The sequence below is a fragment of the Artemia franciscana genome, chromosome 20, assembly GCF_032884065.1.
Source record: "Artemia franciscana chromosome 20, ASM3288406v1, whole genome shotgun sequence".
Taxonomy (NCBI): Eukaryota; Metazoa; Arthropoda; class Branchiopoda; order Anostraca; family Artemiidae; genus Artemia; species Artemia franciscana.
Window position 1 is genome coordinate 20,715,278 of NC_088882.1, and position 16,183 is coordinate 20,731,460.

At 34.3% G+C, this 16,183-nt stretch overlaps 1 protein-coding gene across 1 annotated transcript in view; it reads right to left on the reverse strand.

Moving 5' to 3' along the window:
* The window catches only part of LOC136040017 (rab effector Noc2-like), a 137,365-nt gene that overhangs the window by 111,611 nt on the left and 9,571 nt on the right, over positions 1 to 16,183 (reverse strand). Inside the window, exon 2 of the mRNA XM_065724084.1 lies at positions 12,129 to 12,272. Coding sequence (XP_065580156.1) covers positions 12,129 to 12,272 — 144 coding nt within the window. The remainder of the gene's footprint in view (positions 1 to 12,128; positions 12,273 to 16,183) is intronic.

The following is a 16,183-nucleotide window of genomic DNA, read 5'->3' on the forward strand; positions in this document are numbered from 1 at the left end:
TAGATGTTTTTTTCAGACAAACTTTACCCTAATAGAGGTTAAGATATAATCCTTCATAAGCTTGAAGACTCTTTTTTAAACATTTTCAGAAAGATAAATATGGCAGAAACAGTTTTATCTTGGCATGACTTAAAAATAAAATAATCGGAATTGTGGCCAAAGCTTTTCCAAACATTTGAACACTCGACCATTCGCATGCGGTTTTTTTTTACATTACGGGTTAGCAGTGGGTTAAGAATAGTAGGCACAGGGGGAATAGACGATTCTAAATCAAAGGTAAGTAGGCCAAAGGTCTAGAAGAATTTTATTGTATTAACTTTGACAGGCAAGATTTTTTTGTTCCGTGTTTACGCTCCTATTTTTTCCGATTATGTTTTGCGAATAACACTTTTTTCACATAAGTATTTTTTCGGATCGAATGTGAGTAATAAGGGTACATCTTAACAAACCAAGCCCTTCAAGGCATTAAAGATCGGACTGTACTTTCATTTTTCTTTAATATAAGCCTCTTTCTTTTTTTTATTATCATTTCTCGGATAGAAGGGACAAGACTAGCTAAAGCTTTAATATTATTTTTTTTTTGATTATAGTTTCATAGTTTTTGCTTTGAAGTTTTAGTTTCATAGTTTAACTTTTCCAAATTTTAGTTTTAAAGTCTTTGTTTTAATTGTGTTGCGAGAGCATCACTTTGGTTTTGTCGTGTGTTTTTTTTTTTTTTTTTTTTTTTTTTTTTTTTTTGTTCTTAGCACTCTGATTTCAGCTTATTCCTAGAAAGTGGTAAGGGTCTAACCTCAGCAGTTTTTACGGAAAGTGTGGACCTTAGGCCGGATTGATGAACATGACTGCATTTTGGAAAGCTTCGTAGAACTCTTGCCCGGGGCCAAAAAGGATGGTTTTGCTTGTCCTTGAGCCAGAGCCTATAGTGTGTGAAGTGAAGTGGAGTTTTATAGCCTATGTCAGAGAGAACTATCTGAAGTTATGCATTCAAGCTTTTGTTTCATCAAACTATGTTTCTGCTTTTGAGTGGAAAGCTCCGTTCTAGCAGGCAGGCACCAGTTTCAAATTGAAGATAGAATAGAATCTATAAATGTTAAATATATGCTGCAGTTACCCGACCCTACAGCCAATTTATCTTCTTTGAGTGATAAAAAAATTAAAAAAATTTCTCATGGGTCTGAAAGTGCTGCCATCTATTGTTTCTGCCATTTCTGTTCGTAATTTCAGCTGAGTTTAACATTCAGTTTTTCGCACTTGGGATTGTAATAGAGAGATGGTATCAGATGTGCCTCTTAAACTTTAAAAGTTCTCTCATTGCTAAAGAAATTAGAGTTTATCCTTTGCTCTTTTCTAAGTGATGACGTTAGAAACTTGGCCTACGGCAAAAAAGTCAACTTTTAAACCAAGAAAGTTAGATTTTGTTTTTCGGCGGCAGTCGATAGTGATCAGCTCTTGATGAGCTGATCAAAGTATATCTCATTCATTTTTTGGTAGAAAAGTTCCTTCATGAGATGTACAAGTTTGAAAGTTTAAAGGGGTTGACCACTTCTGTAGTAAGGTACACACTGAAACCAAAAATAGGCCGATACCGATTGTGAGACATATATGGGAGTTGTAAGCAACAGTCGGCTGAGTGCTGCTTGCCTATTTATATATCTGAATTTATATTCGGATAAGACAGCTGCATCTAGTCTTTTGAGGGGAATTTTTGACTTCGGAACACGAATATGTAAAGATCCTTATAGATTAACAACTTCAGCGTTTAATCGGAACAAGGAAACAAAACCAAAGCGTTGCTCTCGCAAAACTTTGCCCGGCGAAGCCGAACAAACGTTGCCGCAATACTTCACGTTGCCCATGCAACGTAGATCTAATTTATTATAAGTTTTACTTGTATAATTTCAGTTTTAAATTTTTGGTTTTAATATTTTAGTTTTACAGTTTCAGCTTTAAAGTTTTTGTTATTTTTTTTTCAAGTTTTGTTTTTATTGTTTCAGTCTTAAACTTTTAGTTTTAATCCTTTAGTTTTAAAGTTTTAGTTTTACAGTTCGAATTTTAAAATTGCAGTTTTAAAGTTTAGTGTTAAACTTCTTTATCTTGATTATTTTTGTTTTCGGAATTTTATTATTTCATCGGGAGACATGCCAACGGATTGAAATTTTTGGAACTCACGGTGCTGTGCCTCCCACACCTACAATAGCCCTTCCCCTGACTCTATTTCAGGTTTTTCGGGGGGAGGGGCTGGGGGAATCGAACGGAATTTGCTTTTATGGCTCCGCCTTACGGCACTGGCCTTTCTAGGATTTGAGGGTTTGACCCCATGTTCAGTTTTTTCAATATGTAACTTTTTCGTATTTGTTCTTAATATTTTTTTAATTGAAGGGGTAAGGCTGTTTTCAGTTTAAAATTTCTCTTATTTTTATGGCACTTGGTATTAACCAAGTGACATATAGCGATCGCAAATTCTGAAAATTAGAAAAAATGAGGTAGTTATAGCTTACGAAGGAGTGATCATATCTTAATTAAATTTTAAGTTTGGAAGAATATTGTGTCTCAGAGCTCTTATTTTAAATCCCGACTGGATTCGGTGACATTGGGGGAATTGAGGGGGAACCTAAAATCTCGGAAAACGCTTAGAGTTGAGGGATCGCGATGAAACTTGGTGGTAAAAATACTCGTAAGTACTAGATACGTGATTGAAATAACCGGAACGGATTCGCTCTCTTTGGGGGAGCTAGGGGAGGAGGGTTAATTCTGAAAAATTAAACAAAATGAGGTATTTTTAACTTACGAAGGAGTGATCGGATCTTAATGAAATTTGATGTTTAGAAGGATATTGTGTCTCAGAGCTCTTCTTTTAAATCTCGACCGGATCCGGCGAAGGGGAAGTTGGGGGGCGGAACCTAAAATCTTGGAAAACGCTTAGAGTGGAGGGATCGGGGTGAAACTTGGTGAGAAAAATAAGCTTAAGTTCTAGATACGGGATTGACATGACCGGAACGGATCAGCTCTCTTTAGGGGAGTTGGGGGGGAGGGTTAATTCTAAAAATTAGAAAAATGAGGTATTTTTGAATTACGAAAGAGTGATCGTATCTTGGTGAAATTGCATATTTAGAAGGACCTTAAAACAAAAATCTCTTATTTTAAATCCCGACCAGATCCAGTGACATTAGGGGGGGGGGGGGGAATCTTGGAAAACGCTTAAAGCGGAGCGATCAGGATGAAACTTGGTGGAAATATTAAGCACAAGTCCAAGATAGGTGACTGACATAACCGGACCGGATCCGCTCTCTTAGGAGAAGTTGGGGGGGGAGTAATTCGGGAAAATTAGAAAAAATGTGGTATTGGTAACTTACGAACGGGTGATCAGATCTTAATGAAATTTGATATCTAGAAGAATCTTGTGCTTTAGAACTCTCATTTTAAATCTCGAATAGATCCGGTGATACTAAAGGGAGTTGGAGGGGGAAACTGGAATTCTTCGAAAACGAGAAATTCGAGGTATCTTACGAATGGGTGATCAAACCTTAATAAAACTTGATATATAGAAGAATCTTATGCCTTAGATGCTCCATTTTCAATTCAAATCGGATTCGGGGACATAGAGAGTTGGAGGGGGGAAACAGAAATCTTGGAAACCGGAAATCTTGGAAAACCCTTAGAGTGGAGAGATCGGGATGAAACTTGATGGAAAGAACAAGCACAAGTTGTAGATACGAGATTGACATAATTGGTACGGATCCGTTCTCTTTCAGGGAGGTGGGGTTGTTAATTTGGAAAAATCAGAAAAATTGAGGTATTTTTAGGTTAAGTACGGGTGACCGGATCTTAATGAAATTGATATTTAGAAGAAACTCATGTCTCAGAGCTCTTATTTCAAACCCGGACCAGATCTTTTGACATTGGGGGGAGTTGGAGGGGGAGACCGGAAATCTTGGAAAACGCTAATAAATGTTGTAGATACGTGATTGACGTAACCGGACTGGATCCACTCTCTTTGGTGGAGTTAGGTGGTGGGGTCCAGTGCTTTGTCGATTTTGGTGCTTCTGGACGTGCTAGGACGACGAAAATTTGTAGGCGTGCCAGGGAGCTGAACAAATTGACATGATAAAGTCGTTTTCCCAGATTCGACCATCTGGGGGCTGAAGGGAGAGGAAAAATTAGAAAAATTTAGGTGTTTTTAACTTACGAGTGGGTGATCGGATCTTAATTAATTTTGATATTTAGAAGGACTCATGACTCAGAGCTCTTTTTGTAAATCCCGACCGGCATTAAGCCTCTGATTTTCCTTTTAAAGCAATCTATTGATTCTTAGAATTTTGCTAGAGCTCATACCATATGAGCTCTTGACTCTTGGCTCTTCCGACCTCGTCACAAGTGCCATATGAGCTCTTAGCTCTTGTTTGACTTCTAAGTTTATATTTTAAGCTTCAAAGTTATAGTTTTAACGTTTTACTTTTCAAGATTTAGTTTTAAGGTTTGTTTTGAAAATTATAGTTTTGAAGCTTTAACTTTATTTTTTTTAATTTTTGTTTTATTGTTTCAGTTATAATTTTTTACATTAAGGTTTTAGTTTTACACTCCTTTACATAGGTAATTTTTAACCTTTCCGAAATTTTAATATTTGTCTAGGGTATGCAAATGGGAAAATATTGACAATAAGCGTGAATTAAAGAAAGTCAAAGAGTATGGTGGCCCCAACACCTAAAAAGCTCCCCGGAACAGAATAAGAATGTGCACTGTAAGTGTGGAAAGCTTCTGAATCCAACGGACGAAGCCTATGCGTTTTCCCAAAAAAGAGAAAAAAGTTCCACTTCAGCTCTGAATTTTCTCAAAGAAGAGAAAGAAACGTTACGCTTCAATTCGGAAGTTTTTCCAAAGAAGAGAAAAAAGTTCAACTTCCGTTCTGAATTTTCCAAAGAATATAAAATTCAAGTTCAGTTCTGATTTTCCCAAGAATATAAAAAATACAAATCAGTTCCAAATTTTCACAAAGAAGAGAAAAAGTTACACTGATGTTCTAAATTTTCAGAACGAAGAGAAAAAAGTTCCTCTTCAGTCCTAAATTTTTGAAGAGAAGAGAAACAAAAGTTACACTTTGATTCTAATTTCTCCTATGGAGAGAAAATATTCCAATTTTTTTGTTTCGTTTTTGGCTAAGGGTAATCATATCAAACCAGTGGTCATAAGATTTTGGGAGGGATTACTTCGAGTTTTCAATCAGCGAGTTCTTCTCTATTACCAAAACAATCAAAAACAAAAAAAATAGTTGATGACGAGGGAAAACTTCTTGCTATTGTTTGAGGTAACATATTAGGCGTCGATAATCTCCAACCACCATCTTTCAGGTGCTAGCATTCAATGGAAAGTGAAAAGCAAACAAGTATCCTCTTCTACCAACATCATAAGCCATATCTTATTGACTTACCGGAATTATTATCTGTGTAAAAATAATTTGATAATATACTATGAAATCGCGAGCAAAAAAAATGAGTATTAGCAGATAATGTCACCAAGGAAATTAAAGATATTTCAATCAAAAGTAAAGCATCAGTGAACGTCAATAGTATCATTGGTAATTTACCAAAAGATGCCATGATTGAACAAAATAACAATGAGGAAATTGTGATGATCTTTGTACTTGCAACCGTGTTAAAAGTCGTGCATAACCCCGGAAATGAAATGACTATCATTTCAAGATAAAAATATGATGATTTTTTTTGAATGGATTCGAAACATTCAAATTTTTATGATGATATTAATAACATATACTATTATATGTGCCAATACTTCAATAAAAAATATTTAATTGAAATACTTTGTTCATTTTCCAACGTTTTATAGATATCTCGTGACACAAGAAAAGAAATCCTAGGGTTTGACAGATATCATTATGTAATCATTTGTGAATATGTTTCTGTTTTTCTGTACGACTGCCTCCATGAAACTATGCGAAACTATGAAACACTACATGGTTTATTATTCAGAAAAATATGTGCACATGGTAGAGGAATCATAGCATTGGATGCTTACAAAGACAAGTATTTGAACTACAAAACAAGTACTAGTGGAGACCCTATGGAAAACGTATGCGTGCATTTTCATGACAATGAGAGATTAAATTTCTTTGGAATTTCCAATAAATTCAACATTACTGATGGTGGCTGTCCGAGAGTAACATTTCCAGAGATGATAGCCCTCAAAGAGAATACAAACATAAAACTGATTGTTGGTGATAAAGGGAAGATTATTGCTTTTGTTTCTGGTAACAAGTTACTCGTTGATAAATCCAATTACCATCTTTCGGGTGTTCATGTTCAACAGAAGGTAAAAAGAAGACAAGCGTACTAGCACCAATATCATGAACCATATCTTGTCTACAATACACATCTTGTCTAATTTATATCATGGCTAACCTGTAATTCACTTGTCTCTGTCTCTTGAAAAAACCCCACTCATGTCTCACTACATCTTAAAAACATCTTTCATGTGCCTTTGACTTTTGAAAAATATCTGATTTGTACATTTCTGACTTAGGAAAAGTTTCCGTTCACCTGTCTAGCTTTGAAAAAATAAGCCTGAAAATCCAGCTCACACGTCTGACTCTTGAAAAAAATTGAATTCAATAATTAGATTTCTGTTTTGGGAAACAATCCCTTTCGCTTCTCTCCAACTGTTGAAAAATTATGTTCATTTGTCTCCAGCTTTTGAAAATGCCATTCGTCATTGACTTGTCTTGAAATATTAAAAATAAGAATGTGTTTTAAAGAATAAAAGGAAACACAACAATATAATGCAAAAGAATATCTTTATTGAAATATTGTCGCGTAACATTTTTATTGAAACAATGTTATATACCCGATTACGCGTTATTAATTACATTGAACAATTTGGGACATTTTGAATCTATTCCATAAGATACAGTTAAAAATAAAAGAAACATAATACCAAAATACTAAGAAAAATCTTTAATGAAATAATGTTACACATAACATTACGTATTATTAATATCATTGAATAACTTTGGACATTTTAAATCTGTTCCATATAATAATTCATCATATTCTCTCTTGACCGTGTAGTTATTTTCTTCTCTTAGTTTTTAACAAGTAGAAAAATCATTAATCCAGTTTGGGTCATTCAAAATTTTTAGTGTGGTGTTACCTAAAAGGTGAATATGCGTTTTGTCAGTGGTTTTAATGGGTTCATTTACAGTATGTGTCGGCACACGATCAAGGGTACTAATAATTTTCACATCTGCTTAGCTTTTCGTATAATTTTCTCAATTTTCTTGGTGATATTGTCTGCTAATACCATTTTTATTTTACTTGCAATTTCACTGTCTATTATCACATAATTTCTATATACGTAGGAGTTTTGACAAGTAGACAAGATATAGTTTATGATATTGGCGAAGCAGTATGCCTGTATTCTTTTTGCCTTGTGTTGAATGCTAACACCCAAAAAATGACGATAGAATTTATCAGCGGGTGACGTGTTACCCGAAAAACAGGCAAGAAACCGCTCCTCATTATCAGCTATTAGTTTACGGGTGCATTCTCTTTGTGTGCTATCATCTCTGGAAATGTTACTATCGCATATCCACTATCATTAATGTTGAATTATTTCGATGTTTCGATCAAATTTAATCTCTCACTGGCAAGAAAATGCACGCGTATGTTTCCAATGGTGTCTCCCCTAGCACTTGTTTCATATTTCAAATATTTGTCTTTGTCAGCATTCAATGCTATGAGAACTTTACAATGTGCACAGACTTTATTGAAATATTTCATCTTCAATTTTTTTAAATAAGGTGAGAGCGATTATCCTTCTAGTGCACAATTAACACTAATAGAAAATATATAATAAAACATTTATTTTCAATGGTCGTTCACAGAGTATCACGGAGGCAGTTGCACAAAAAAAATTCACTAATGATCACATAATGATACCTGTCAATGCCCATCAAACTCTAAAAATTTCTGCTCTTGTGTCACGTTTGACTGGTGAAGGGGAGAGATATCTATAAAAATGTTGGAAACTTAACAAAGCAATTCAATAAAATGTTGTTTTTGAAATAATGGCACATACAATAGTATAGGCTATTAATATCATCATAAAAAAATTGAATCGTTCGAATCCATTCCAAAAAAATGATTCATCAGGTTTTTATTTTAACATGGCAGTTATTTCATTTTCAGGGTTTATACACGACGTTTAACATGCTTGAAAGGAAAAGCTCATCACACGTTTAATCATTCTTATTGTTCTGTTCAATCATGGCGTCTCTTGGTAAATTACCAAATATACTATTAACGTTTACTGACGCTTTGTTTTTCTTTGAATTATCTTTTATTTCCTTGGTGATGGTATCTGCTAATATCCTTTTTATTTTGCCTGCGATTTCATTGTCTATTATGACATCGTTTTTACATAGATAACAGTTCCGGAACGTCGGCAAGATATGGCTTATGATATTGGTAGAAGAATAAGCTTTCCTTCTTTTTACTTTCAATTGAATGCTAATACCCGAAAGACGGTGATATGGGGTTATCAACGCCTAGCACGTTATTACAAACACTAGCAAAAAGTCGCCTCTCATCATGAGCTATTATTTTTGGGGTTTTTGATTTGTTTTTTCTTTGTAATATAAGAAGAACTCGCTGATTCAAATTGAAGTAGCCCCTCCCAGAGTTCTAGGATCACTGGTTTGAAATGATTACCCTTAGCAGAAAAAGGAAACAAGAAAAGTTGAATTTTTTCTTGTCTCTTGTTTGGAAAAAACCGAAATTGAAGTCTAACTTTTTTTTCTCTTCTTTCAGAAAATTCAGAACTGAAATGGAATGCTTTTCTTTTTTTAGGGAATTCAAAATAGTTGTGTAACTTTTTCTCTTCTTTGTGAAAATTTGTAAATGAAGTTTAACTTTTTCTCTTCTTTGGGGAAACACAGAACTAGACATGACTTTTTTTCTCTTTGGAAAATTGAGAACAGAAGTTGAACTTTTTTTCTTCGTTAGAAAAAATTAATCGAAGTAAAATTCCTTTTCTTTTCTTTGGAAAAATTCAGAATAGTAGTGTAACTTTTTCTCTTCTTCGGACAACCCTTTAATCATTTGACTTTTAGACAACCTTTTGACCTTTGAACAAGATCTAAAAAATTCAAATTTAAAAAGCGGAAAAATCTAAGTAAAAGAAAAACAAGTCGAGAAGTGAAAGAAAATGTCATTACAAACATTATTTCTCAAATAGGATAAGTCACGACTCACGAAATTCACAAGTGAATTTCTTTTGTTATATGTATGTTTATTGTCATTTTAAGGCATGAAAAAAGTCGGAAAAGTTCCAAGACTTCAAAATAAAAAATTGAAAAATATTCTAAGTTAAAAAAATATCAAAGTTAAGAAAATTAAGTACAAAATGTGGGGGGAATAAAGCTGGGGAAGGGGCATTGGGGGCCCCTTTGAGTAGTGATATGGTTGACCATAAGTACTCTCTAAAACAAACTGTTGATATGAGCGGTCATTCACATGAATATGATGATACAAGCAGTTACACTATGCCTATATTAATATATACTTTCAAGTAAAGTTCAATAATATATCATAAATTCTATTAGTCCATTTGAAATCAAATAAAACGGTTTACTTAACCGGACATTCCTTTTATTATGCTGATTCTACCATTTCATTTGAACTCAAATAAACCGGTTTGCTAAATTGGTCATTCCCCTGATCCAGTGAAGGTCTAATATATGCAAACGAGGCGCACCCCGAATGAAAATTTATTCATAGAATTGTCATGGGATTACATAATATTAAGTATGTACTCATGGAAGTACGCAAAGGATATTCTCATGAGAATATGCAAATGAGGTTTAGGGTATATTCTTTAGAGTCTCATGCTGTAGAATCAGTACCCATTCACTCATTACTACTATAATTTCTCTCTGGTTTTCCTCTGTTCAGAAGAATATTGAAATCTGTTTCTAGAAATGTGTTGGATCTTTCTTTCTTCAAATGCCAATTAATTTATCTTTGCTTTATGTTCAGAATCTGTGTGAAGAGCATGTAAGTTCTTAAGCATCGAGATTTCTGTCAACAGTTTATTTCCTTATCACTCATCGTACCTGTTACTATCATTCAGGAAGACAGAAAAGCTGCATAGGTCCTTTCAGCCAAAACGTCTGGAGTATATTTCAGCAAACACGTGTTACTGTCGAGCGTATGTAGGTTAATTTTCCTGGATTTTCTAAAATGAACTCTGAGAGAAACATTTCAAAATATCTTTTCAACTAGTTTCTGAGACCAAAAATACGGCGAGAAATCCCCGATCATTCCCATTCGGCTGCAGGTTTGGCTGTCCGCTACTACGGTTGGCCAAGAGTCTGTATTAAATAGCTCTTAAGTGATCCAGCAAAGCTGATTTATATCCACCCTGTTTATATTCAGAACACCTTCTATTTCTTTACAAATTATAATTTAGAATGGAAGACATTCGTATGATACAAGTTTCTCCAGAAAATCTACTGGATAGTCATGACCACCATGGGATGCCAACATCACCTTTTTAATCGTGTCCAATTTCAGCGATTCTTTAGCAGCAACGCTTTTGTCTGCAGAAACCAGTTTTTGGGTGAATCATTTGTTTTAATTTTTATTTTTGAGATACTGTATTTTGAGATACTGGAGCTATTGTTTCTTCAACAACTACATACGTAAATATATTTGTAGAGTACAAAATATAGTACAAAATATATTTGTACTTCATCATATCTTAATGAATTTGAATTATCATCAATGACAGTCACAGTCTTCTAAAGTGGGAATTCAATTTTTTGAGCCCTAATTGGCTCATCATTACTTTTTGCTTTGCTCCCTGGCTTAGGCTTGGTTTAGGGGTATGATTTGGTATCACAAGGGTCATTGAATGCTTGCTTTTGAAGTTGAAAAATATGGATATTAATTTTGTACGCTGATGAATATTAATTACGTCTGAAAAATCTTGCATTTCTTTCATGTTACCATCAACCACTCTGCCCATTTATAAGTACCAGACGATATCATTTACTGGAGCTTTAGACACGCCATTTGTATAAGTGTCATTTAGAATTTTTTCAAATTTTATATCGCCTGTCTTCCGACTTGACCTACCTGTCTTCTATGTAATCTTTAAGCCCTAGCAACAGGGGCTAGATAGAGATCATAGCTTGAAAACATTTCCCAATGTATATTTAAGGCCCTGTTTTGGTCCCTGAAAGTTTTATTTAGCCTACCTAGCTTTACTACTTTCCAAGATAACAAAAAATTTTCATCTACAATGCTACTCAATATTGGTACAGTTTTGATCTAAAATGAAACTAAGAAAAGCATGGTTAAATTTAACATTAAGAAAATAAATAAGAATGACAGGAAGGGCCCAGAACTTGATAGTTGTTACTTACACAGAGTAAAGAGATAGCTAAAAAGTTATCACGGCTTTAGATTAACAACTAAATAGTATATCCAAATATAATAGCCATTTCTATTGCAAATTTCTTGCAATAAATTAGAAAAATTCTTCTTCTTCTTTTGTTACAAATTATGGGCTTTTCAGTTAAGTCTATTCAGCCCTCTTCCTTTTTCTCCTTCTATATAAGGCATGCTGAAACAATACAGGCTACTCTAGTTGATATGTCCTGTAGGGGCTCTCTAGATTCTTTAGATTCTAGATTCTCTCTAATGTTATACCAAATTCAATGCTCATTCTCAAGGTGTATACAGGTAGGCTTTCAACTGATGGTGGTATTTACTAATTTGTTGCCAATACCTTCTTCCTCTTGAAGTTGTAAACCTCGCATTTACTTTACAATAGGTGGTGCTGTAAATCTAACAAAGAATCAATTAAAACTCATTAGATCGCACTGTTTTAATCTTTCAGGTTATTTTTAAGGGTCAAGCAGCCCTCCAGAGAACCTTTTATCGGGTATAAGCGTAATCAACGGGTTTGGTAAGACTAGAAAGTTCTTCCAGACCGTGTGAAACAGATGTTGACGATCTGAAAACGTGTCATGACAATGTGTCATGACAGATGTGTCTGATGACGATCTTCTTTTTGTGTACTGACGCCTAGACTACAATGAAAAAATATCTTACCCTACTCTCTCCTGTTCAACTTGTCCAAGCTGCTCATCTCTTGCCATTACAGTCCTTATGACTTCCAATTCTTTCTCTGATAAGGATTCGGGCTTATTAAATGATTGAAAACTACGAGTTTTGACAGACCACCCAGTACGAAGCCTTCAAGTAAATTAACAATGTCAAAAGAATGAAAAACTATTGTCTCTAACGAGTAAATCTCAAAAACTTCCAGATCTTGAATCTGATTTAACAAAATTAGTAACAACCAAAGTTATAAAATATTGTCATTAAGTTTGTGTTTATCGTCATCAGTGGAAAAAACTCAGAAGTTTAAGTATAAAATAGAATATATTTCCTCGCCAAAATAGAGAGGTCTTATCTCTTTTCTGTTTCAAAATGAGTTAAAGAGAGAAACATGGTTCCTAAGTCGGTCTTTATGCACTGGTTCCATTCGCATACGTGTAGTAGAAGGAAGTAGGGGAATTATTGATCGACACTGATTGCAGTGGTTCCATTACAATACAATCGGGGTTCGACTCCCATTCCAATCAAACCTCCTTAACTTACTAACATAAATGGAAAGTGTGACTCAACCCCCTTTGTCAGAAGTTAGACCCAAATGAATTGTTATTCAATGCTTATGGGTTTTCAAGCTCGGTTTTTGTCTATGGCCAGTACGGGGGAATGTTTTAACCACGGTACACATATCTATATATCACATATCACAGTAAGTACATCTTAGATATATGTACTGTGGCTTTAACTAATAGCTTTCTACGATCATGTAGAAAAAAGATGTAACCTTCCTTGTTCACAATGCAGTGGCCCAAGGTACTCCTCTACTTCGCCTTCTTTTTTTCGGCTATAATATATAGTCTCGCTAACAAATTTTCTGACAGATAGAAAGTTTTTGATGACCTTACGATCGTTGAAACCTGCAATAGAAATTTTCTGAGTATCCTCTGTGCCATTACACTTGATGCCTTGGAATTATAAATTAGAGTAAATCCTTCTAAACTCACAATAATGTCAATTTGTTCCCTCAAATCCCACCCCTTTTTCTTATTTTCTATCCCTTACGAAATATCTGTGTCTTCTTTGAAATTAGTTGATGTTGAAATTTCTTCAAGTTTCATCAATTTCAATTTCAGATATTTCTTCAAATATAGATATTTCAATATATAGATAATAGATATTCAAATATAGATAATATATATTCAAATATAGATAATAGATATTTGAATTTCTTCAAATTTTATATCTGTGTCTTCTTTGAAATAAGTTGATGTTGAAATTTCTTCAAATTTCGAGTAGGATATCTACTGACAATTGCTTAACCAAAAATGACAATTGCTGACACTCTGGAACTAATATCATTTATTTGATTAAATGAAAAAGCAGCTTTTTTAACTGAAAGTAAGGATAAATACCTGGCTTTTTACCCTACAGTTTGAATTTTATACCAATTCCTCAAGAATGGCCCTGAATCACAAAGGCCATTTAATTAGAATAAATAGCTCTTTTAAAATTACTAAAACTACTTTAGTGTAAAGAGCGAGGCATTGAGGAGGGGACGAACCCCCTCATATACATGATAATTTCGGTTCGTTTCAAGTTTTAATGTTGCTCTTTACTTTACTTAAGTTGACTCTACTTACTTAAGCTTACTGAAGTCGAAAAAACTTGCATCTCTTATTTAATTTCTCCTTCTTTTTTAAATAACACTGTAAATCCAGCGCTCCCTTCATTGAAATTCTGTTCCAGATGATTAATTCCTATATTTCAAGATCCTTCCACGTAACCTCCGACCACCAGCACTACCAGAAAAAATCCCCCATGAAAACATCTGTATAGTTCCCAATAACCAATACTATATGTAAACAATGGGCAAAGTGCCTTACTTGCAGTGCTTCCCCTGGGGACTGTAGGGGATTAAATCGTCCTCAAACACATAGTTATTACATATTTTGATTATGCTTAACAAAATGGCTATCTAAGAATTTTAATCCGGTGACTTTGGGAAAAGTCACTTTGACATGACTCTGACTTTGCCCTCTAATTTTTTGGTCACTTATAAACGGCACTAGAACTTTTAATTTCCGTTAGGATGAGCCCTCTTGCGACATTCTAGGACCACTGGCTTGATAGGATCACCCCTGGGAAAAAAACAAATAAACACGCATCCGTGATCTTTTTTCTGGCAAAAAGTACAAAATTCCACATTTTTGCAGATAGGAGCTTGAAATCTTATCAGCAGGGTTCTCTGACAAGCTGATCTGATGGTGTGATTTTCATTAAGATTCTATGACTTTCAAGTGGTTTCCCCCTTTTTTCGAAAATAAGGCAAATTTCCTCAGGCTCTTAACTTTTGATGCGTAAAACTAAACTTGATGAAACTTATATATTTAAAATCAGCAAAAAATTTGATTCATTTGTTGTATCTATTGGTATCAAAGTTCTGTTTTTTAGAGTTTCGGTTACTATTCAGCTGGGTCACTCCTTACTACAGTTCGTTACAACGAATTGTTTGAAAGATGTAATTCTCTGCTGTGTATTAAATTTCGCTGATTTGGCTGGTTTTACTGTTTTTTATACTTGTTTCTTGTCAACGATTGTTTTATACAGCCCAAATAAAATAAAAATTATGATAAGAAAACAAAAACGCTAAGTAAAAAAAAAAAACCGATCAGCAGCTTGTCGTTTATAGCCTAGGGATATATCTAGCCATTGGGGGACTTTGGACGCAACTAAGTAGTAGCAATTATTGCATTGGAGTGATCGATGGTAAATCGCATGTTATGTTATTTTTTAGCCAGCATATTCATGAGAACTTCTAAAATTTACCACCGAATTCCTCTAAATGTAAAATTAAAATAGTTCAATATTTTTTCCCTTTAGGTGCTTCAATGATAGGGAATGTAATTTTTTGCCTCGCTGTGGGTGCCCCTAAATTAAAAAGTACACATTCAAATTAAATAAATTCTTGAAATCTTTTATATTATATAAAAAATTTTTTTTAACTGCAAGTAAGGAGCGACATTAAAACTTAAAACGAACAGAAATTATTCCGTATATGAAAGGGGTTGTCCCCTCCTCAACGCTTGGCTCTTTGCGCAAAAGTTTGACTTTTAAAACAATAAAAAACTTTGGCGGAAAGAGCGAGGCGTTGAGGAGGGGAAAACCCCCTTTATATACGGAATAATTTCTTTTCGTTTTAAGTTTTAATGTCACTCCTTACTTGCGGTTAAAAAAAACTCGTTTTCTTATTTTTATTTAATTTTTGAACGTTTTTGAATTAATGTGCGTTTTGATTTTCGCTCATCGTACATGAATAATTAAAACAAATTTGCATTTTGTATCGGCTAAATGGCTTTCTCATAGTTTTGATCGGACGATTTTGATAAAAAAAAGGGGGATGGGGGAGGAGGCTTAGTTGCCCTCCAATTTTTGGTTACTTAAAAAGGCAACTAGAACTTTAATTTTTTTTACAAACGTTTTTATTAGTAATAAATATACGTAACTTACGTAACAAACTTCTGTATTTGTATAGTTTTATTACGTATATGAGGGGGCTCGCCCTCTCGTCAATACCTCGCTCCTTACACTAAAGCTTGAATTTTGTCCCAATTCTTTAAGAATGACCCCTGAATCACAAAGGCCTTAGAATAAATAGTTGAAATTACTAAAAATACTTCAACATAGAGAGCGAGGTATTCTGGAAGAGATGAACCCCTTTATTTACGTAATAATTTCTGTTCTTTTTAATGTTTAATGCTGCTCCTTACTTTCAGTTGGATTTTTTCTCATTGTTTTTTTTTAATAATGCTAGGAAATCCTAAAGCCCCTTAATGGATATCCTCTTCCCTCATGATAAAATTCTTCCATGGAAAGATTCTACCCCCTCCCCTGAACGACCTCCCCCCTTTACATGAAAAGGTCCCCCTAAAAATGTCTGCACACTTCCCAATGACCCTTACTATATGCAAACAATGTCCAAAGTTTGTAACTTGCAGCCCCTCCCCCCGAGACTATGGGGGATTAGGCCGTCCCGAAAGACATAATGATTAGGT